At 45.6% G+C, this 19,460-nt stretch overlaps 1 protein-coding gene and 1 non-coding gene across 3 annotated transcripts in view; one reads left to right on the forward strand and one right to left on the reverse strand.

Annotated features, from left to right (window-relative positions):
• Positions 1-4,537: 4,537 nt before the first annotated feature.
• LOC113835506 lies at positions 4,538-4,671 on the reverse strand. The gene has a single exon (XR_003485094.1). It is a non-coding gene; the product is annotated as a small nucleolar RNA SNORA71 (small nucleolar RNA).
• Positions 4,672-8,583: 3,912 nt separating this feature from the next.
• Naa25 (N-alpha-acetyltransferase 25, NatB auxiliary subunit) overlaps positions 8,584-19,460 on the forward strand; it is a 44,593-nt gene continuing 33,716 nt past the window's right edge. For both annotated transcript variants that reach the window (XM_027414091.2, XM_027414092.2), the window contains exons 1-4: positions 8,584-8,724; positions 16,421-16,506; positions 18,252-18,390; positions 19,066-19,184. In XM_027414091.2, coding sequence (XP_027269892.1) covers positions 8,667-8,724; positions 16,421-16,506; positions 18,252-18,390; positions 19,066-19,184 — 402 coding nt within the window. In that variant the 5' untranslated portion in view covers positions 8,584-8,666. The remainder of the gene's footprint in view (positions 8,725-16,420; positions 16,507-18,251; positions 18,391-19,065; positions 19,185-19,460) is intronic.

A 19,460-nucleotide genomic window follows, 5' to 3' on the forward strand; every position in this document is an offset into this window, starting at 1 on the left:
GAAGATGACGCCAGCTATTGGGGGAATGAGCAAGGAAGAAAGAGAGAGAGGATTTTGTGGTGTTTGAGCAGGAAGGAGTGGGTTCAGCTGACATCTGGGGACTCATATGTATTCATGAGGAAGACAGGGATTGGACCACAGTTCCCTGAGGAGCAGGCTAGGACACTCTCCAGGCTGTCTGGTTACTATGCAGAGTTCCCAGGAACTGTGGCTCCATCCTTTTCCCTGAAGGCTTCATCCTTCAGTGGCTACACAGAGCCTTCTGGGGTCTGCAGCAGGGGACAGCTTACAATCACATGCATCTTAATTTTTTTTTTATTTTAGAAAACTCTGTTTTTTCTCCTAGCCCTACCTAAGAAAGTACATACCCCTGCCCAGCATGGTGGCACACTTGTGTAATCTCAGCATCTAGCAAGTGGAGGCAGGAGGATCAGGTGTTTAAGATAATTCTCAGCTATTGGGAATTCAAGACCAGCCTGGGCTACACAAGACCTTACTTTAAAAAAGAAGCTGACAGGGCTGAAGAGATGGCTCAGCATTAGTGAGCACTGGCTGTTCTTCCACAGGACCCAGGTTCAATTCTCAGGACTCCCATGGCAACTCATAATTGTCTGTAACTCCAGTTCCAGGGGATCTGACACCTTCACACCAATGTGCATAAAATAAAGTTAAATAAATTAAAAAAAAAAAGCTGGGCATGGTGGTGCATAGCTTTGATCCCAGGCAGAGGCAGGTGGATCTGTGATTTCGAGGCCAGCCTGTTCTACATATTGAATTCCAGGACAGCCAGTGCTACACAGAGAAACTCTGTTTTGAAAAACAAACAAAACAACAACAACAAAGCAATTTGTTTACTGGGAAAAAAAATGAAATGCCCACTGTCCTGGTTAGATCTCAACTTGACACAAGCTAGAGTAGAGGGGACTTCAACTGAGAAAATGCCTCCATGGTCTGTAATGAAGCCTATGGGACATTTTCTTGTGCAGCCCATTGTGGTGGTAGGTCTAAGGTATAAAAGAAAACAAAGTGAGCAAACCATGGGAAGCAAGCCAGTAAGCACCTCCATTCATGGCCTCTGCATCAGTCCCTGCCCTCAGGAACTGCCCTGATTTCACTATGATGGAGTGTGACCTGGAAGTATAAGAAGAAAGAACCCTCTACTCCCCAAATTCCTTTGGACATGGTGTTTATCACAGCTATAGAAACCCCAACTAATGCCCTGCATTGGTGGCAGAGGCAGGCAGATCTCTGTGAGTTTGAGGCCAGCCTGGTCTACAAGAGCTAGTTCCAGGATAGCCAGGCTACAGTGAAATCTTAACCAAAAGAAAAAAAAAAAGAAAGAAAGAAAAAGGAAGAAGGAAGGAAGAGTGTAAAAATATACTTTACAACAAGGGAACTCACAAACTTTAATTTTAGCACTCTAGGTGGCTGAGGCAGGATTATTGATGTAATTTGAGACTAGCCTTGGCTACATAGGTTCCATACACAGGGCTAGGAAGATGGCTAAGTGGGTCAGATGTGTGCAGAGCAAATGCAAGAACCTGACTTTGTAGAAAGTCATGCATAGAGACACAGGCTTGTTATCCCCAGTGCTGCAGACCCTTGGGGATCTCTGGCTAGTACCATGTCCCAATGGGGACCCTGTCTCAAAATATAGTAAAGATAATGCCTTGAGGATAAAGTCAGGAGCGCACATACATGTGCACCCACACAAACATGTGTCTTTCTTTTTTTTTTCGAGACAGGGTTTTTTCTGTATTGCTTTCGAGCCTGTCCTGGAACTCGCTCTGTAGACCAGGATGGCCTTGAACTCACAGAGATCCACCTGCCTCTGCCTCCCAAGTGCTGGGACTAAAGGCATGCACCACTAACGCCTGACAAACATGCTCTTAACACACCGAAATTCCAAGAACACATACAAAAATAATAAAATTTGACCAAAAAAATCACATTTGCTGTGTTTTCTTAATTTTTATTAAGACTCATCCTTTTGCCGGCGGTGGTGGTGGACACCTTTAGTCACAGCACTCAGGAGACAGAGGCAGGTGGATCTCTGTGAGTCCAAGACCAGCCTGGTCTACAAGAGCTAGTTCCAGGACAGCCTCCAAAGTCACAGAGAAACCCTGTCACGGAAAAACAAAAACAAAACAAAACAAAAAAAGACTCACCCTTTCAAATCTTGAAAATGGCCAAGGCAATTTCGTGCTCATGTGCCACCTGGTGGACACGGTTAGAATTGCAACAAACAACCTGGGCTTCGGATTAAACTGGCAAGGGGATGCAGACCTAGCCTCTCCATTTTCGTGAAGAAAATTCATTCCTTGAATATTTGCAGAGCAAGATCATAACCAGTTTATCCCAACTCTTTTTTTTTTAATTTTAAAAAGATTTTATTTATATGTATACAATGTTCTGCCTGCATGTATGCCTGCAGGCCAGAAGAGGGCACCAGATCTCATAACAGATGGTTGTTAGCCACCATGTGGTTGCTGGGAATTGAACTCATGGCCTCTGGAAGAGCAGTCAGTGCTCTTAACCTCTGAGCCACCTCGCCAGCCCCTCAACTCTTTTTTTTAAGATTTATTTTTAAGATGGGAGGTGGTGGCTTGTTCATTTAATCCCAACATTTGGGAGGCAGAGGCATGGAGATCTCTGAGTTGAAAGCCAGTCTAGTCTACACAGCGAGTTCCAGGACAGCTAGGGCTGTTTTGTTTCACACACACACACACACACACACACACACACACACACACACACACACACACACACGGGGCCTGGAGAGATGGCTGAGCTGTGAACACTAGCTGCCTTTGTAGAGTACCAAGGTTCAATTCCCAGCCCCTACATGGTGGCTCACTTCTGTCTGTAAGTCTAGCTGCAGGGGATCTGATGCAGCCTTTGGACCTGTGCAGGCATACACACCACCTTTCTATTTATTCTGGGGTGGGGGGGTGAAAGATTTGGAGGAGGTGGGTACCAGGACATCAAGACCAAAGAGAAAAGTGGAAGAGGCCATTGGGCAAGACATGCAGAACCGCCATGCCCAAGTCCTGCAGCCACGTCACTTCTTGTACCCCAGCTTGTGATGCACAGTGCAGTGCACCCATCAACCTCTCTGTCCATTGGAAAGAAGGCCTCTCCTATAGACGTGTGGATTGAGATTCACGGGACTAGGCTCAATATAGGTTAACATAATTTTATTCGGGGAGAAGGTACTTACACAGGAAACAGATGACCGCCTCAAGTTCCTGCTCCAAGGATCCACACAGCTGCAATCTGCGACCCGACCGGAAGCAAGAGAGAGCCACCTGTGCCTGGACCCCAACCCTAAAACTACTCTCCACGAAATCCACACCTGTGACACCTGTGACCACGCCCAAACGGGCTTGGTCAGTGCTACAATTGTTGGCAGGGTGGATATCTCACTACACTCTCCCAAGATCAACTCTGCCTCCCCAAATGAGGCAATTCTTCTGGTCTAGGTGGGGAAATTAAAGGCACCATTTAATGACCACCTGCTGTATACCAAGTACCTTCTCATAATGCCGATAGTGTCATCTATGGGTGTTCTGGGTTCTCAGCAGTACAACAAACATGGGTATTTACCCTCCTAGGGAGTCTCTTCATGCCCTGAGATGACTCAGGCCTTTCTCTGAAAGGGAGTGGACGTTGCCTTCTGCAGAGCAGGTAAGAACAGGCCCACAGTTAGCTCCTGGCTTCCTTCTCAGTGTCTGAAGACAAAGGATGGGAATGGGAAACTCAGAAGGGATGACTACTTAGATCCTAGACATTCAGGGTACAAGGAAATGTATCCAGTAAGGGCTGACCTAATATTTTGGAAGCTTCTCTTAGGAGGTCCATGGCACCCCTAGCCTTGCCAAATCTGGAGATCTAGCTTTCCAGGTTGGCCCATGTTCCCATGCTGTACTGACAAGAGAGGTAACAGTAAGGACAGAAGTGAGTGGCCACAGGCCTGGCCAAAAGCCTGCTCAGCACGATGCTCTCTCCCTACACCCAAAAGTGGTTTGTTTCTCCACTCTATAAATTCTTTTTTGTTTATTTTTTGAAACAGGGTTTCTCTGTGTAGCCCTGGCTGTCCCGGAACTCACTCTGTAAATCAGGCTGGCCTGGATCTCACAGAGATCCACCTTCCTCTGCCTTCTGAGTGCTAGGATTAAAAATGTAGACCACCGTACATGGTAGGGATAGTGGGGTTTTGTTGTTGTTTTTTTTGTTGTTTGTTTGTTTGTTTGTTTTTTGAGACAGGGTTCCTCTGTGGCTTTGGAGGCTGTCCTGGAACTAGCTCTTGTAGACCAGGCTGGTCTCAAGCTCACAGAGATCCTCCTGCCTCTGCCTCCAGAGTGCTGGGATTAAAGGCGTGTGCCACCACTTCCTGGCTATTGTTTTTTTTAGACAAGGTCTCAGGTAGACCAGGCTTCTCTTGAGCTCCTCCTCCTCCTCCTCCTCCTCCTCCTCCTTTTCTCCTTCTCCTACTTCTTCTTTTTCCTCTTCTTCTTCTTCTTCTTCTTTTCAGGACTATGTGAAAGCGCCAGCATTTGAGAGGAATGGGAGAGGACCCTTCAAACATGGGAAATGGCTTTCAGCAACTCCTCTCCCTGAATTCTGGATGACCAGAGCACAGGCAGTCTGTGGTGACTTCTAAATGCAGGTCTGAACTGTCCATCTTCAAAGGAAGGGATTACAGCCAAGTGTTGTGGTGCTTGACTTGGGGAACCCTATCTTTGGGTTATTTACTTGTTTGGATACCATTCAACAGTCTAGAGCAGGTTCAGCAAAATTGATTTTAATTAGTATGTGTGTGAGCACGCTCGAGTGCTCACACACTCGCTTTGCACGTGCACACCTGCTTCTGTGTGGAGGTTAGAAGTCAACTGCAGCTGTTGTCATCCATTTGTTATTTGTTGTTCTTTTTATTTTATGTGTATGAATGCTTGCTTGTATGTATGTCTGTTATCACATAGGCCAGAAGACAAGAGACCTGATGCCTCTTCTGGGTGTCTTGTGTGCTTCGGCACACTCCTGTCATACACACACATAAATAATAAAAGTTTGAGGGGTCTGGAGAGATTGCTCAGTGGTTAAGAACACTGGGTGCTTTTCAAGAGAGGACCTGGGTTCAATTCCCAGCACCCACATGGAAGCTCACAACTGTCTGTAACTCTAGTTCCAGGGGATCTGACACCCTCACACCAATGCATATAAAATAAAATTAAATAAAAAAGTTTGAAAATGAAAAATAATTAAATAAATAATGGTGCTAAACACCCAGTGCTAGAGAGATGGTTCAGCAGGCAAGAGCACTGGCTGTTCTTGTAGGGGATTTAAGTCTGTTTCCCAGCATCCATGCTGAACAGCTCACCCCCACCTGTACCTCCGGCTCCAGAGAAAATGCAATGCCTCTGGCCTCCTTGGGCTCCTGTACTCGCCTGTACAAACTAAAAGAGAAACATACACACACATGTGTAATTTAAAATAAAATTTTTCTATATAGTTCTGGCTGTCCAGGAACTTGCTGTATAGACCAGGCTGACCCTCAGTTCAGAAACATCTGCCTGCCTCTGCCTCCAGAGTGCTGGGATTAAAGATGGACACTGTCACATCCAGCAAGAATGGCTTTTGTTTTTTATCATTTTACAAATAAAACCACATTCTTAGCACAGGGTTTGCACAAAGAGTGTTAAGCTTATTAGGATTTGGCGAAAGGTTTGCCTACTGTTGATCTAGGGTCACAAACTTCCCTGTGAATCATGCTGGAAAGGTGGGGCAGGCCTGTAGTTCCAGCTTCTTGAAGAGTAAGTTAAAGGCCAGCCTGAACAACTCAATGTGGGCCCCTGTCTAAAAATCAAAAGTAAAAAGAGTGCTGGGAGGTTGGAGAGATGGCTCAGGGGTTAAGAGCACTGGCTGCTCTTCCAGAGAACCAAGATTCAATTCCCAGCACCCACATGGCAGTTCATAACAGTCTGTAGCTCCAGTTCCAGGGGACCCCAACATCCATGGCAAAACAGCAGTGCACATAAAATGAGAGAGAGAGAGAGAGAGAGAGAGAGAGAGAGAGAGAGAGAGAGAGAGGAGACAGAGACAGAGAGAACTGGGAATGTAACTCTGTGGTAGAGCATTTGCCCAGCATACATGAGAACCCAGGTCCAAGTTCCCAAACCACAAAACCAAAACAAACCACCACCAACAGAACCCAAGCCAGCCAGTGTGGTGGCATACAACTGTAATTCAAGAATTGAGGAAGTCAGGGCAGGAGAATCTGGACTTTGAGGCCAGTCTAGGCTACTAGAGACCCTGTCTCAAAAATCTGAAACTAGAGTCTGGAGAGAGAGCCCAGCAAGTAAGAGCACTGTTTGATCTTCTGAAGGACCAGAGTTTGGTTCCCAGCATCCACATCGTGGCTCAAAACCTGTTTTATGTAACTCAAGTTCCAGGGAAACTGACACACTCTTATAACCTTCGCTGGTGCCAGGCACATACATGTGGTGCACAGGCTTACCTGTAAGCAAGAAGTCATACGCAAAAGAAAAAAAAAAGAAAAAAACAACTGGGAGGTGGTGGCGGAGCATGCCTTTAATCCCAGCACTCGGGAGGCAGAGGCAAACCCAAAAACAAACAAAAATGAAAAAGAAGAAAAGACAATAAGGCAGGAAGCTGATTCAATGATTAGGAGCTTGATGAACAAGCATGACTACCTGACTCCCGATCTCTAGCACCCATGGAAAGGCCAGGCTTGGCTTAGTGCTTGGGGTGGGGTTTCCAGCTGATGGGGATTTCAGGGGCTTGCTTGTTGGCCACCAGCCCAGCTCCATGTTCATTTGAGAGACTGTGTCTCAAGGGAATAAGACAGAGAGGGATAGAGCAGGGTAGCTGACATCTTCCTCTGGGCTCTTCAGGTACACATGCCCACACACATACACACACAGCTATTCAAAACATTCTGTGTACTCCCCCAGACCTACTGAGTTAAAAAAAGCTGGCCTAGAGCAAGTACTGTGTGTGGCTGCTGATTTCGGTGTGTGTTTCATTTGGATGTAAACCCTTTTTTTTAAAAAAAAAAAAAATTATCATGTATACATTGTATGCCAGAAGAGGACACCAGATCTCATTATAGATGGTTGTGAGCCACCATGTGGTTGCTGGGAATTGAACTTAGGACCTCTGGAAGAGCAGCCAATGCTCTTAACCTCTGAGCCATCTCTCCAGCCCCCTAGAACTGACTTTTCTAAGTTGTCCTCTCACCTCCACCCTCACATTTGCAAGTGGTACTGGAGAGCCCACCCACCTATACACAGACACACGCATGAAATAACTAAAGGTACAGTTATACAAATGTATACGATACTATGTATTGTTGTGACAGCAGTATACATTGTGCAATGTTTTAAATAACCAAACCAAATCAACTTCAAAACTTCAATATGTATCATTCTCTCTCTCTCTCTCTCTCTCTCTCTCTCTCTCTCTCTCTCTCTCTCTGTCTTTTGAGAACAGGGTCTTACTGTGTAGTTACGCCAGACTGGCTTTGACTCTGTCCTCTTTTCTTAACTTCCTCAGGTCCCAGTTTATAAATATACACCCTACATACCACTACTTTGTGGCTTTGAAAAAAGCTACTAGATTCACCTTTCTGTGCAAGTTATGATGTCGCCATGAATTGAGGGCAAATTGTTGGTGTGAAGAGGAAGATATATTTGCCTGTGAGCAAACAAGGTGGCAGGCAACCACCTGGTAGGAAATCTTTGAAACAAACTCACAGAGATCCCCCTGCTTCTGCCTTCCCAGTGTTGGGATTAAAGATGTGCATCTTTAGCCAAGTGTTGGTGGCACACACCTTTAATTCCAGCACTCGGGAGGCAGAGGCAAGTGAATCTCTGTGAGTTCCAGGCCAGCCTGGTTTACAGAAGTGAGCTCCAGGACAGGCTACAAAGCTACACAGAGAAACCCTGTCTTGAAACCCCCCCCCAAAAAAAAAAGAAAAAAGAAAAAAGAAAAAAGAAATTAAGATAGAAAGGAAACCCCAAAACATAAACATACAAAAAAAAGTATGCACCTTTAGTTCCTTGTAGCTCTTGACGCCTAAAATGACTTCGTAGATAATTAGCTTTCATAACCTTGTGTGCCGTGACTAGATCTGTAAAGAAAGGTAATGATAACGTCTAGCGCGTTATGAATATTACACTATCTACTTAAACTGCTTGCACTAGTGTCTAGACTCACGGAATCGAGTCCAGGGCAGGGGCTCATAAACTTTTTGCAGTTTCACTGTTGGGCAAGATCTCTTTCCCAGGGCTCACACTCCTCCAGGAGTTCCCCGCAGCTCCATAATCAAAGCCAAGACCAACTGGTTCTTCAAGATGTAAAGTTAAGGGATTAAATGCTTTTTCGCTTTCCACGCCTCTCCCTCTCAAGGGGAATAAGCCTTCCGCGGCAACAACCTTCCCTGGGGTCCAAATTATTCTACCGGCAAAAAATCAAACCACAGCGCCAATTAAAGGGGAGGCGAACTTCCCTTTCCGCGCAGGCGCACCCCATTGCAGCGCCCCTCCACTATCGCGATACGCCAGCGAGATCGACGCTGGCCCTTTAACGGCCCCTTCCCGGGGGCCTGCCTGGCGCGTGCGCACTGCGGTTCTGCGCTTGTCATCATGGCGACGCGGGGCCATGTGCAGGATCCTAACGACCGGCGCCTCCGGCCCATTTACGGTGAGTACCTGGAGCCGGCCTGCTGGCCAGCGCGACAACCCGAGGCCTTCCCTGCCCCGGGCGAAGGCCACGGAGGGCCACCGGGGGTGCGCGCAGTATGGGGCGACGATAGGGCGGGCCGCGCGGGGCGCTAGGCCGCAGCCTCGGCCTCGCGTAGGTGCCTGCCCGGCGAAGCTCGTCCCTGAGGTGGCATCGGCGGGTGCATGCAGCTGTCAGAAGACGCGGGACGCGCCTTCCGGCCAGACCAGGGCTAGCACTAGGTCGCTTTATTCCAGCGGCTCCCAGGGAGGCCGTGGTCTTTCTTGCAGGTGACAACCGGCTTCGGCATGAGGTGGGATGCTCTCCGAGAGGAGATGCCCCAGTGATAGCGGTTCTGTTAACGAGGATGAGGATCCGGGCTTTGTCTGAATGGACGAAGTCTGGTGCACGTGGAGAAACTGAGGCCCAGAGAAGGGCTGATGCAAGGTCACTCAGATCGAGCCCTATCCTGATGCTACTCGCTGCAGGAACAGCTGCTCTGGGCACACGTGGGAGGCAGGGGGATGGGGTCGCCTGGCCCAGAATAGCGGGGAAGAGATGGTAATAGCTGGTGTCGGAGGTGCGGGCCGGGCTGCTGGAAGGTTTTTCCTTTCTGCAGCTTGCCTTCGGCGTGCTTAGTGTGGCTCCCTCTTCACGGCGCTCGCCCCAAACCCACAGGCTTTAAAATGAACCTTGATGTTATATCTTCCTACCTTGATGGAATAAAGACTCAATGAATTGAGTCAGAGAGACACTTTGAGATAACTGAGCTGGTCTGTTATTGCAAGTGGTTCCTTTTTGCGTTGCCTTTCCTTATTGATGGTTGTATGTATGGTCTTGTCTCCTGTAATGATGAGGAAGAGTCAAGGTCAGGGGTTCTTGCTGAAGTAGACCTCAGGTTTTCAGTGTGGCTCCGCGTTTTTTTTTTCCCTTGGCAGAGTGGGTGCTTGTGTTTCTAGCAAGTTGGTACAAGTGCTCCAGTTTTTGTTTCGTTTCTTTTTTTTTTTTTTCCCCGTCCTTTACTTTTTTTCCCCCTTTCCCCCCACTATTTTACTTCTGTAAGTATTTTGCCTTCACGATGTCTGTGCCACATGCGTTCCTGGTGCCTAAAGTGGGCATTAGGATCCACTAGAACTGGAGTTACAGCACCATTCTGTGGGTGCTGGGACTCGAACTGGAGTCCTGTGGAAGAGTAGCAAGTGCTCTTAAAACCTGAGCCTTCTCTCCTGCCCCCTTTCTTTTTTCTTTTTTTTCTCCCTGTGAGAAGATCACACTATGTAGCCCTAGGGTGGCCTAGAACTCACAGAAATTACTTGTCTTGAGACAGGGTTTCTCTGTGTAGCCTTGGCTCTGTAGAGAAGGCTGGTCCCGAACTCAGACCTGCCTCTGTCTTCCGAGTGCTGGGATTAGCACTAGGCTGCTCTTTTGTAAGACAAGGTTTCACTAACTAGTCCTGGGTACAGTAGCCTGGAACTCCTTCTATAGGCCAGTTGGGCTCAAACTTTCAGCTATACCTCTTCCTCCCAGCTGTTGGGTTTACAAGCATGTGGCCCTATGCCCAGTGTTCATAATTTTATATATGTGTTAGATGCATTTTTTTGATTACATTTGTATGGTGGGGTGTGGTCACACAACTAATACTGTGTCCCTGTGGAGTTCAGAGAACACCTTAGTAGAGGGAATTGGTCCTCTCTTATCATGTGGATTCTGGGATTAAATTGAGGTTGTCAAGAATGGCAGCAAGCACCCTCACCTGCTGAGCCATCTTGCTGGCCCTAGGTGCTATGTTGTGTGATGGCTTACCTTCACGTTTCCTGTTTCTAGTACTAATGGCCCTGTGCAGTGGAAAATATCAGGCTAAGAACAGTCTGCTATAAGATTCTTTAGTCAGTGTCCTAGAGCTTTTACCTGGGACATCTCATTTAACTCCTCCCCCGCGACAGCTGGAGAAACAAGTTTTATTGCTCTTATGTGATTTATCTAAAGCTGTTTGTTAGTTCTTCCTGAACTTTAGTTTGAACTCCAGGCACACTGTCTTTTTTTGTTTTGTTTTTTCCAGACAGGGTTACTATGTATTGCCCTGGCTGTCACTCTGTAGACCAGGCTGGCCTTGAATTCACAGAGGTCCACCTACTTCTGGGATTAAAGGTGTGGGCCACTGAAGCCCAGCCCAAGCACACTGTCTTAACTGCTGTGCTAGAAATCCATACCACTTTGATTTACCTAAGAACACAGAGTCAATGGGCTAGCAGAAAGAGGACTCAGATTTCCCATTGCTGTACATCCTCCTGCCTTTGCAGAAGGCAGAGAAGCCCCTATGTAGACCAGGCTGGTCTCTGGCTTGCAGCTGCTCTTCTGCTTCTGGGTAATAGAAAGTAAAACCTCAGTTTAGGTTTCATGGTTTGTGAATCACATCCTTATACAGACACCGCCTGCAGACTTCTCCTTTTTTTGCACTTTTACAAAAGACTCAAAACTTAAGAATAATTAGATTTATAACATTGTTCTTGAAGACCAAGAGAACGATGTTGGTCCTACATTCAGTTACAATTAATAGTGTTTTAAATTGTTCAATAGAGAACACATTGACATACGTCAGATGTATTTATTTATTTATATTCTCAAAGCTGAAGTCTGAATTAATGTAGCTTTTGTTCCAGCTAATGGGGATAGAGGAGAGCTTCTGAGGGCCTAATATAAAGTGGCAGGAATAGAGGCCATGCTTCAGCCTTCAGCCTTTAGACCTCCTGAATTTTGTTGGTCAAACACATGGATGCTCCTAAACAACTGCTAATCCTTAAATCCAGGCTGTACTAGCTGACCCATGAGCAAGTTCATCATTGTGGAGCTCAGCCATGGCCTGATGTTCCCTTACTGCATTAACTGAGAGCTAGCCACTGCAGGGAACTGAAGGCTAAACAGATTAGCAGACTTAGGTTGTAAGGAGTGAGTTGTAGGGCTGGGGTTGAACACAGGCTTCCATAGTCCAGACCTGGAGCTCCCTAAGTTGCTCATGCTGGTTTCAAACTCAAAACCCTCCTGTCTCACTCACGTGAATGCTCAGATTAAAGGCTAGTGCCACCCCATCCTCCTGCTTTCTTGAAATGACCTCTTGCTGGGTGGTGGTGGTGGTTCTCACCCAGTGGCTCTTTGGTTTGAGTGGGTGAACATAGTGCTTTTTACCCCTGCCAATACTACTGCTGTTGGGGCTGTGAGATGATGGCTCAGTGGGTTAAAGCACTGAGCTCCATCCTGGGGACCCTCACTGTGTTAGGAGAGATCCAGTTCTTGAAAGTTGTCCTCTTAACTTCCACATGCACAGCATCAACCCGTGAATACACATTTTTGACTTGGGGTCTCTTTATGGCCTGGTACTTGCCAGATAATTTAGATAATTTAGGCTGGCCAAGACCCTCAGGGACTGTCCTGTCTCCGCTTCTCCAGCACTAGAATTACAAATGTATGTCACTGTAGTCAGCCTTTTTACTTGATCCAGGGATCAAACCTAGTCCTCATGTTTGCATGAACACTTTACCTCCTGAGCTATCTTACCAGCTCCTGTTTTGACTTTCTGTAGAAATTTCACTTGGCACAACATCCTTTCTTCTGTAGTGAAAACATAACCACTTAAAAGCTGTGTCTAAATGGGAATGTACTCAGTGATAGTGTCTGACTAATGTGTATAGGCCACTGTTTCAGTCTCTAGCACTGGGGCCCAGGGGAAAAAGAAAATTCATGGTCATGAGAGATCTACTTGTTAACCTGTACAAGTGGTTTTTACCATAATGTGTATAACTACTATAATGTGTGTGTGAACATACACACACACACACACACACACACACACACACACACACACACACACATTTTTTGAGAGTGTCTCAGAAAGCCCAGGGTGACCTAGAACTTGCTATGTAGATTACCCTGAATTTCAGATACTCTTGTCTACTGTGTGCCAGGATCATAGACTCTGCCACCACATGTGGTCTTACGAGCTTTTGGGGTCTACTGAGCTCCACTGGCAGCCCAGACATTCAATAGCTGTGTTTGTGCTGAGGGCTCTGAAAAGTGGCTTGCCCTGAGATCATGCAGTGTGGATACCTGGGCTTTAGGAGCAGGTCTTGAAACAGCCTTGTGGATGTAATGTTCTATTTTGAATGTGGAATGAGGGAAATACTGATGAAGACCCCTAGAGTATGGCCCACTTAGGAGACACAATCAGAAGACTTCTGTGGTGGGATTTCTATGTGTTAGAACGGGAGCAGGACCAGACAGCAGAGGAATAGGGACTCGGCCTTGTAAGCTGTTCAAAGGACTACGGAGGTGTTTTGGTTTTCCTTTCATAGGTTTGCCTTTTTTTTTTTTTTTTTTTTTTTTAGATTTAGTCTCATGTAGTTCAGGTTGCCCACAGACTAGCTTTTTAGCCAGGGAAGACCTTCAAGTTTTGACATTCCTGCCTCCACCTCCCTGAGTGTTGGGGTTGTAGGTGGCTGAGCTCTTGTTCTAGTTTAAAAGGCAGCAGGAACCATTCATTAGGCTTCTGTTTTTAAGAGAGCTCAGAATATTGGGTAGGAAATAGGGTTAAATTTTTTAAATGTATTTTTATTATCTTAATTACCATTGAATGTGTTAGGGTGTTTGTTTTTGGAGACAGGGTCTCACTGTGTGGCCCTGGCTAGTCTGGAACTTAAAATGTAGACCAGGCAGGCTTTGAACTCACAGTGGCACATTTGTACTCCACACATAAATAAATAAATACATAAGTGTAACTTTTTCCCTTTAATACCAGTATTTGGGAGGTGAAGGCAGGTAGACTTCTGTGAGTTCAAGGCCAGTCAGGTGTACATAGCAAGTTCCCCCTAGACAAGGCTACACAGAGACCCTGTCTCTAAAAGAAAAGAAAGAGAAGGATAAACAACAGATCAGAAAAAAAAAGTTGAAGGTCATCTTTGGCTGCATAGTTCTGACCCAGGATACCTGAGATCCTATGTCACCTCACACCAATAATTATAACATATATCCATATTAGCAGTGGAAACTTGTATCTTGCTGGGCAGAAACAATGAAACAAAATGTCATTAAATTCCTATCTGTACCCTCCTTCTTTAAAAGAAACAAAAAGACACTAGTAAAGATAGCAAGAAGGTGAGAGAAGGCAAGGTGGGGCCAAGCAGGCCGGAGAAAAGCTATCATGTGGGTTCTAGTCCTCTCTGCGATCTTGCTGTGGGATTCTCTAGTCCTGTCTGTGAGGACCAGGTACCCAGCCTGTCTTTTGGGCTGGTGCTCACCATACTCAGTGAAGCTGCACTGAAGCCAGTGCCATTCCCACCTCTGTCAGGCTTCCCTCTGGCTCATATGTCAGACTCCTTTTACTAAGGGGTAGCAGCAGTCCCTCGCCAAACCACAATTACTTTTGAATACGTTTTTAAAAGATTTACTAACTTAGGATATCATATTTACTGGCCTGTTTTGTCCAAGGGCTATGTGATTTATATTAGAGACCCAGTAATGTAAGTTAAAAACCAACTTTTTTTTTTTAACTTGGTTTTTCAAGATAGGGTTTCTCTGTGTAGAACTTGCTCTGTAGACCAGGCTGGCCTCAAATTCAGAGGTTCACCTGTGTCTGCCTCCCAAGCACTGAGATTAAAGCTATGCGCCACCACCACCTGACATGAAAACCAACTTTTGCCAAAGAAGTTAGAGGCCAATTAATTAATCAGTCTTTGCCCAAGCTTTAGGGGAGGAGGGTTTGACATCAGGTAGAATGTAGTGCAGTGGCACTGGGGACAGAAACCACAGGCAACAGCCCCTGTTAGGAGGCTTCTCAGAGTTCTTGGTTGGTCCTGAGGGCAGAGTGTAGTGCTCCTACGAAGCTAGGAGGCTGCCAGGGAGTGTCTCTGCCCTGCTCTTCAGACTGATTACCTTTCCTTTTTCTTTTTCTTTTTCTTTTTCTTTTTCTTTTTTCTTTTTCTTTTTCTTTTTCTTTTCCAGACAGGATTCCCTGGTATAGCCCTGGCTGTCCTAGAACTAGCTCTGTAGACCAGGCTGGCTTCATACTCACAAGATCACCTACCTCTGCTTCATGAATACTGGGATTAAAGGCATGTGCAACCACTGCCCGCATCAGACTCATTTTCTTTTGCTGTTTGCATTCTTCAAGGGCAAACCCCGTTGGCTTTGTAGCCATATTAAGTTGTGGTCAGAGGAGGGAGGGTCCCTTATCCTCACTCCACAGACTTCATAAGGTGGCTGCTTCCAAGTTTTTGTATTTTTTAAAGTATATGTGCCTGTGTGGGTGTACCCCATGTGTGCAGTGCCCAAAGAGGCCCGAAGGGGATATCGGATACCCTGGAGCAGGTAATTGTGAGCTGCCATGTTGGTGCGGGACTGAACTCTGGTCCTGTGCAGGAGCAGTCAGTAATCACTCCAGCCCCGCTTGCAGGGAGTTTTGGATAAAGGGAGTTTTTTTTTTCTTCTTATTTCTCTATTATTATTATTATTATTATTATTATTATTATTATTACTACTACTATTATTATTACTACTACTACTTGGATTTCCTTTCTTACAGGATCAGAGCCTGAAGGTGACATTTTCTTTGCCCCCCCCCATCCTGTTTATATCCTATGAAGCTTCTGAATGGAAGTCCTAGAGCAGTCACTGATAACCCTAGACTCCATATATCTAGGCTTTTCCACCTGGGGTTGCCCATGGCTTTCCGATGCAGCCATCTAGTGTTGTAGCTACTGGTTACCAGGAAGAAACCAGATTTACCCAGCTTGGGTCAAATGTCCACACTGGGGTGGGCTGCAGTTCTGTGGTTTACTTGTGGTCATACCGCATTCCCAGCGAAGTGGAGCCCCTTCTCAGAGGTGAGGCCGAGGTCCAATAGGGAAATGTCCTTAGTCCTGACCCCAGCTTTGATTGTTTATCAAATGGTCACCCTAACAAATTGAGCACATGAAAGACAACTAGTTTAAAAAACAAAAAGGAGGGGCTGGAGAGATGGCTCAGCAGTTAAGAGCACTGGCTGCCCTTCCAGAGGACCCGGGTTCAATTCCCAGCACCTACATGGTAGTTCACAAGTGTCTGTAACTACAGTTCCAGTGGCTCTACCACCCTCACACAGACATACATACAGGCCAAACACTAATATGCATAAAATAAATAGATTGGCCAGGCAGTGGTGGCGCATACCTTTAATCCCAGCACTTGGGAGGCAGAACCAGGTGGATATCTTGTAAGTTTGAGGCCAGCCTGGTTCCAGACCAGCCAGAGCTACATAGAGAAACCCTGTCTTGAAAAACCAACCAATAAATGAATATTTAAAAATATGACTAATCTAAGAGAAAGTCTATTAAAAAAAAAGATGGCCTTGCTTTGTATGTAGCCCAGGCTGGCCTCAACCACTCAATTCACAATCCTAAACTGGGGTCTAGTGTGAAAGGATGGGCGGGGTATTACTATACAGTGCACACCCATAATCTCAGCATTTGAGAGTCTGAGGCAAGAAGATCCCAGTGAGTTCAAGGCCAGCCTAGATTACATAGTGACTTTGAAGCTAGTCTGAGCCTGGCCCAGGATGTTTTAAGTAAAAAATAGGTGTCAAAGGGAACTGTGTTTCTCATGTTTGTTGGTGAAGGATTGTGATGCCTCTGATTTTTTTTTTTTTTTGTAGATTATCTTGATAATGGGAATAATAAAATGGCAATTCAGCAAGCTGATAAACTGTTGAAGAAACATAAAGATCTTCACTGTGCAAAGGTAACTGCATTTGCTCTTTACTTACATTTGTGGGTAATATTGTTTATATTTTTTGAGGCAGGGTTTCTATGTGGCCTTGGCTGGCATGAAACTTGATATGAAACCAAACTGACCTCAGACTCAGAGAGATCCTCCTGCCTCTGCCTCCTGAGTTTGGGATTAAGGGCATGTGCTACCACACTGGACTGTGAGTTGTATTTGTAATTCTTTCTCATATTTGTTTTGTGTTTTGTATTTTGTATTGTATCTATGAGACATGGTCTTACATAACTGAGGGTGACTTTGAAGTTCTGATTCTACTGCTTTGCCCTCCCAGGTCCATTTCTTTTTTTTCCCTCCCTCCCTCCCCTGCCCAGTCCCCTCTCTCCCTTCCTTCTTCCCTGTGCCTGTGCAGATGCCACAGTGCAGAGCATGTAGATGTCAGAGGAGAAACAACATTCAGGGCTTGATTCTCTCTGTCTACCATGTCAGTTCCAGGGACTGAATTAGGTCACCAGGCTTATTTATGTGCAGTGACCTCTGCCCATCAAGCTGGCTCCCCAGCTTTCTTACTTGATAGCCCTGCCCCCCCTCCCCGTTACTTACTGTCCTGAGCACTTTATATTGCATAGATAGTACTTAATTGAAGCTTAACTGTGTATATTTTGGGATACTACTTAATTTTATTTTCACAATCATTTTTGTCTGGCACAGGGACAGGGTTTCCCTGTGTGTCTCTGGTTGCCCTGGAACTTGCTCTGTAGACCAGGCTGGCCTTGAACTAACAAATATCCGCCTGCCTCTACCTCCTGGGATTATAGGTATGTGCCACCACACCCAGTTTATTTTCACAGTCTTTAAAAGCAGTATTAGCTGCTTTCATTGTGACTAGGGTAAGAAGGAATTTTGAGTTGCTACTTATTTTTTTCGAGAACAGTTGTAGTTCATCACAGCTTAGCGTCCCTTGCAGCTTCTACTTTTGGCTTTGCTCCTGGTTCCCATTTCCCTGTCTTGTGTGTACATATGTGCACTCATCAGTTTTGGTGCATATGTGCGTACATGTGGAGACAAAGGTAACATTTTAAAGATTTTATAGCCAACGGTGGTGGCCCATTCCTTTAATCCCAATACTAATGAGGCAGAGTCAGGAGGATCTTTGTGGGTTCCAGACCAGCCTGGCATGTAGAGCCAGTTCCAGGACAGCCAAGGCTGTTATACTAAGAAAACCTGTCTTTAAAAAAAGAAAGAAAGAAAAGATTTTATTATTTACATGTCTGTGTATATACCCCCTCCTCCATGTCTGTGGAGACTACAACATGGCATCAATCAGGTCACCTAGAGCTGGAGTTAACGGTGAGGTGTGTGGGCTGCCTAACATGAATCTGGTCTGGTCTTCATTATAGACCAGCAAGTTGAGCTAGCTCTCCACCCCACAACTGTTATTTATTTATTTATTTATTTATTTATTTATTTATTTATTTGGAGACAGTTGCACTGGTCTGGAACCTGCCAAGTAGGCTAGACTGGAAGGCCACTGATCCCTGAGCTCACTTGCCTCTGCCTTCCCAGCACTGGGATTAGGAGCAAGTAGTAATCCTTGGGCAGCAGGCGCAGCTATTGTGTTTCCACAGAGCACTTCACCAGGCTTGCCCTTACCTCTCTCCTTGCTTTATCTCACTATGTAGCCCAGGTGCAGATCTGGGACTCTTTACTCTGCCTTAGCTTTTCTTTCCAAAGGAAGCTGATTTTTCTTTTCTTGCTGTCAGGTTCTCAAGGCAATTGGTTTACAGAGAACTGGAAAACAGGAAGAAGCCTTCACCTTGGCACAGGAGGTGGCTGCCCTTGAGCCCACAGATGACAACTCTCTGCAGGCCCTGACCATCCTCTACCGGGAGATGCATCGGCGTATGTGACTTTCCATGTCTCCCCTAAGCTGTGTGGATGACAATAAAGAGATGAGTGTATTGCCCGTGGCCTTTGAAGAGCTTGACTAGGGTAGTTAAAAGCATGAGCTTCCTTGACTTGGAATGAGAATCAAAATGAGTTTCTTTTTTCTTTGTTTCTTTTTTTTTTTTTTTTTTTTTTGAGACAGGATCTTAGGCTGGTCTGGAACTCACAGAGATCTGCCTGCCCCTTTGTTCTCTACTGCTGGGATTAATGACTTCTACCACCACACTACAGCTTCATTGGAATTTCTTCAACATTTTATTATTAAATACATTGTTTTATGTAATGTTCTAGTAAATTTGATGATCAGTGCTCAGATGGGGACAAAACTTCCATATCCTTTAGTGGCAGGAGGAACCTTTTTTTTTTTTTTTTTTTTTTTTTTTTTTTTTTTTTTTTTTGAGACAGGGTTTCTCTGTGTAGCTTTGGAGCCTATATACGTTACGATTCATAACAGTGGCAAAACTACAGTTATGAAGTAGCAACAAAAAGAATTTTATGGTTGGGGTCAGCACAGCACAAGGAGTTGCAGCGTTAGAAAGATTGAGAACACTTGCTTTGGCCGAACAGGAAAGAGCATTAGGATTTTCTCTTCACAGAAACAAAACCCAGTCTTGCTTTTCTCCTTCTTAGCGGAGTTAGTCACGAAGCTTTATGAGGCGGCTGTGAAGAAAGTTCCCAATAGCGAGGAGTATCACTCTCACCTCTTCATGGCCTACGCCAGAGTGGGCGAGTACAAGAAGATGCAACAGGTAACTGAGTCCACAGGCTTCTGGGCATGGTGTAAAGTCTACTGTGATTGAGCTGCTGTGTGTGTGGTGATGAGCAGTTATTATTCAAGGGTTTGAAATGCTTTACTTGGGGAAGTTGCTTGTCTCTGTCTGGCTGCGGATGTGTTTGCTTTAGTTTGCTTTCAGCTTCAGATTGCTCCCCTGAGTGACATGCTGTTCAGGTTTCAGAAAATGAATAGGCAGAGATCACAGAGCACAAAACAGACAGACAGCTGCTCTGAAGTTTACATTCAGTTA

This window comes from Cricetulus griseus, chromosome 4 (assembly GCF_003668045.3).
Source record: "Cricetulus griseus strain 17A/GY chromosome 4, alternate assembly CriGri-PICRH-1.0, whole genome shotgun sequence".
NCBI classification, from domain to species: Eukaryota; Metazoa; Chordata; class Mammalia; order Rodentia; family Cricetidae; genus Cricetulus; species Cricetulus griseus.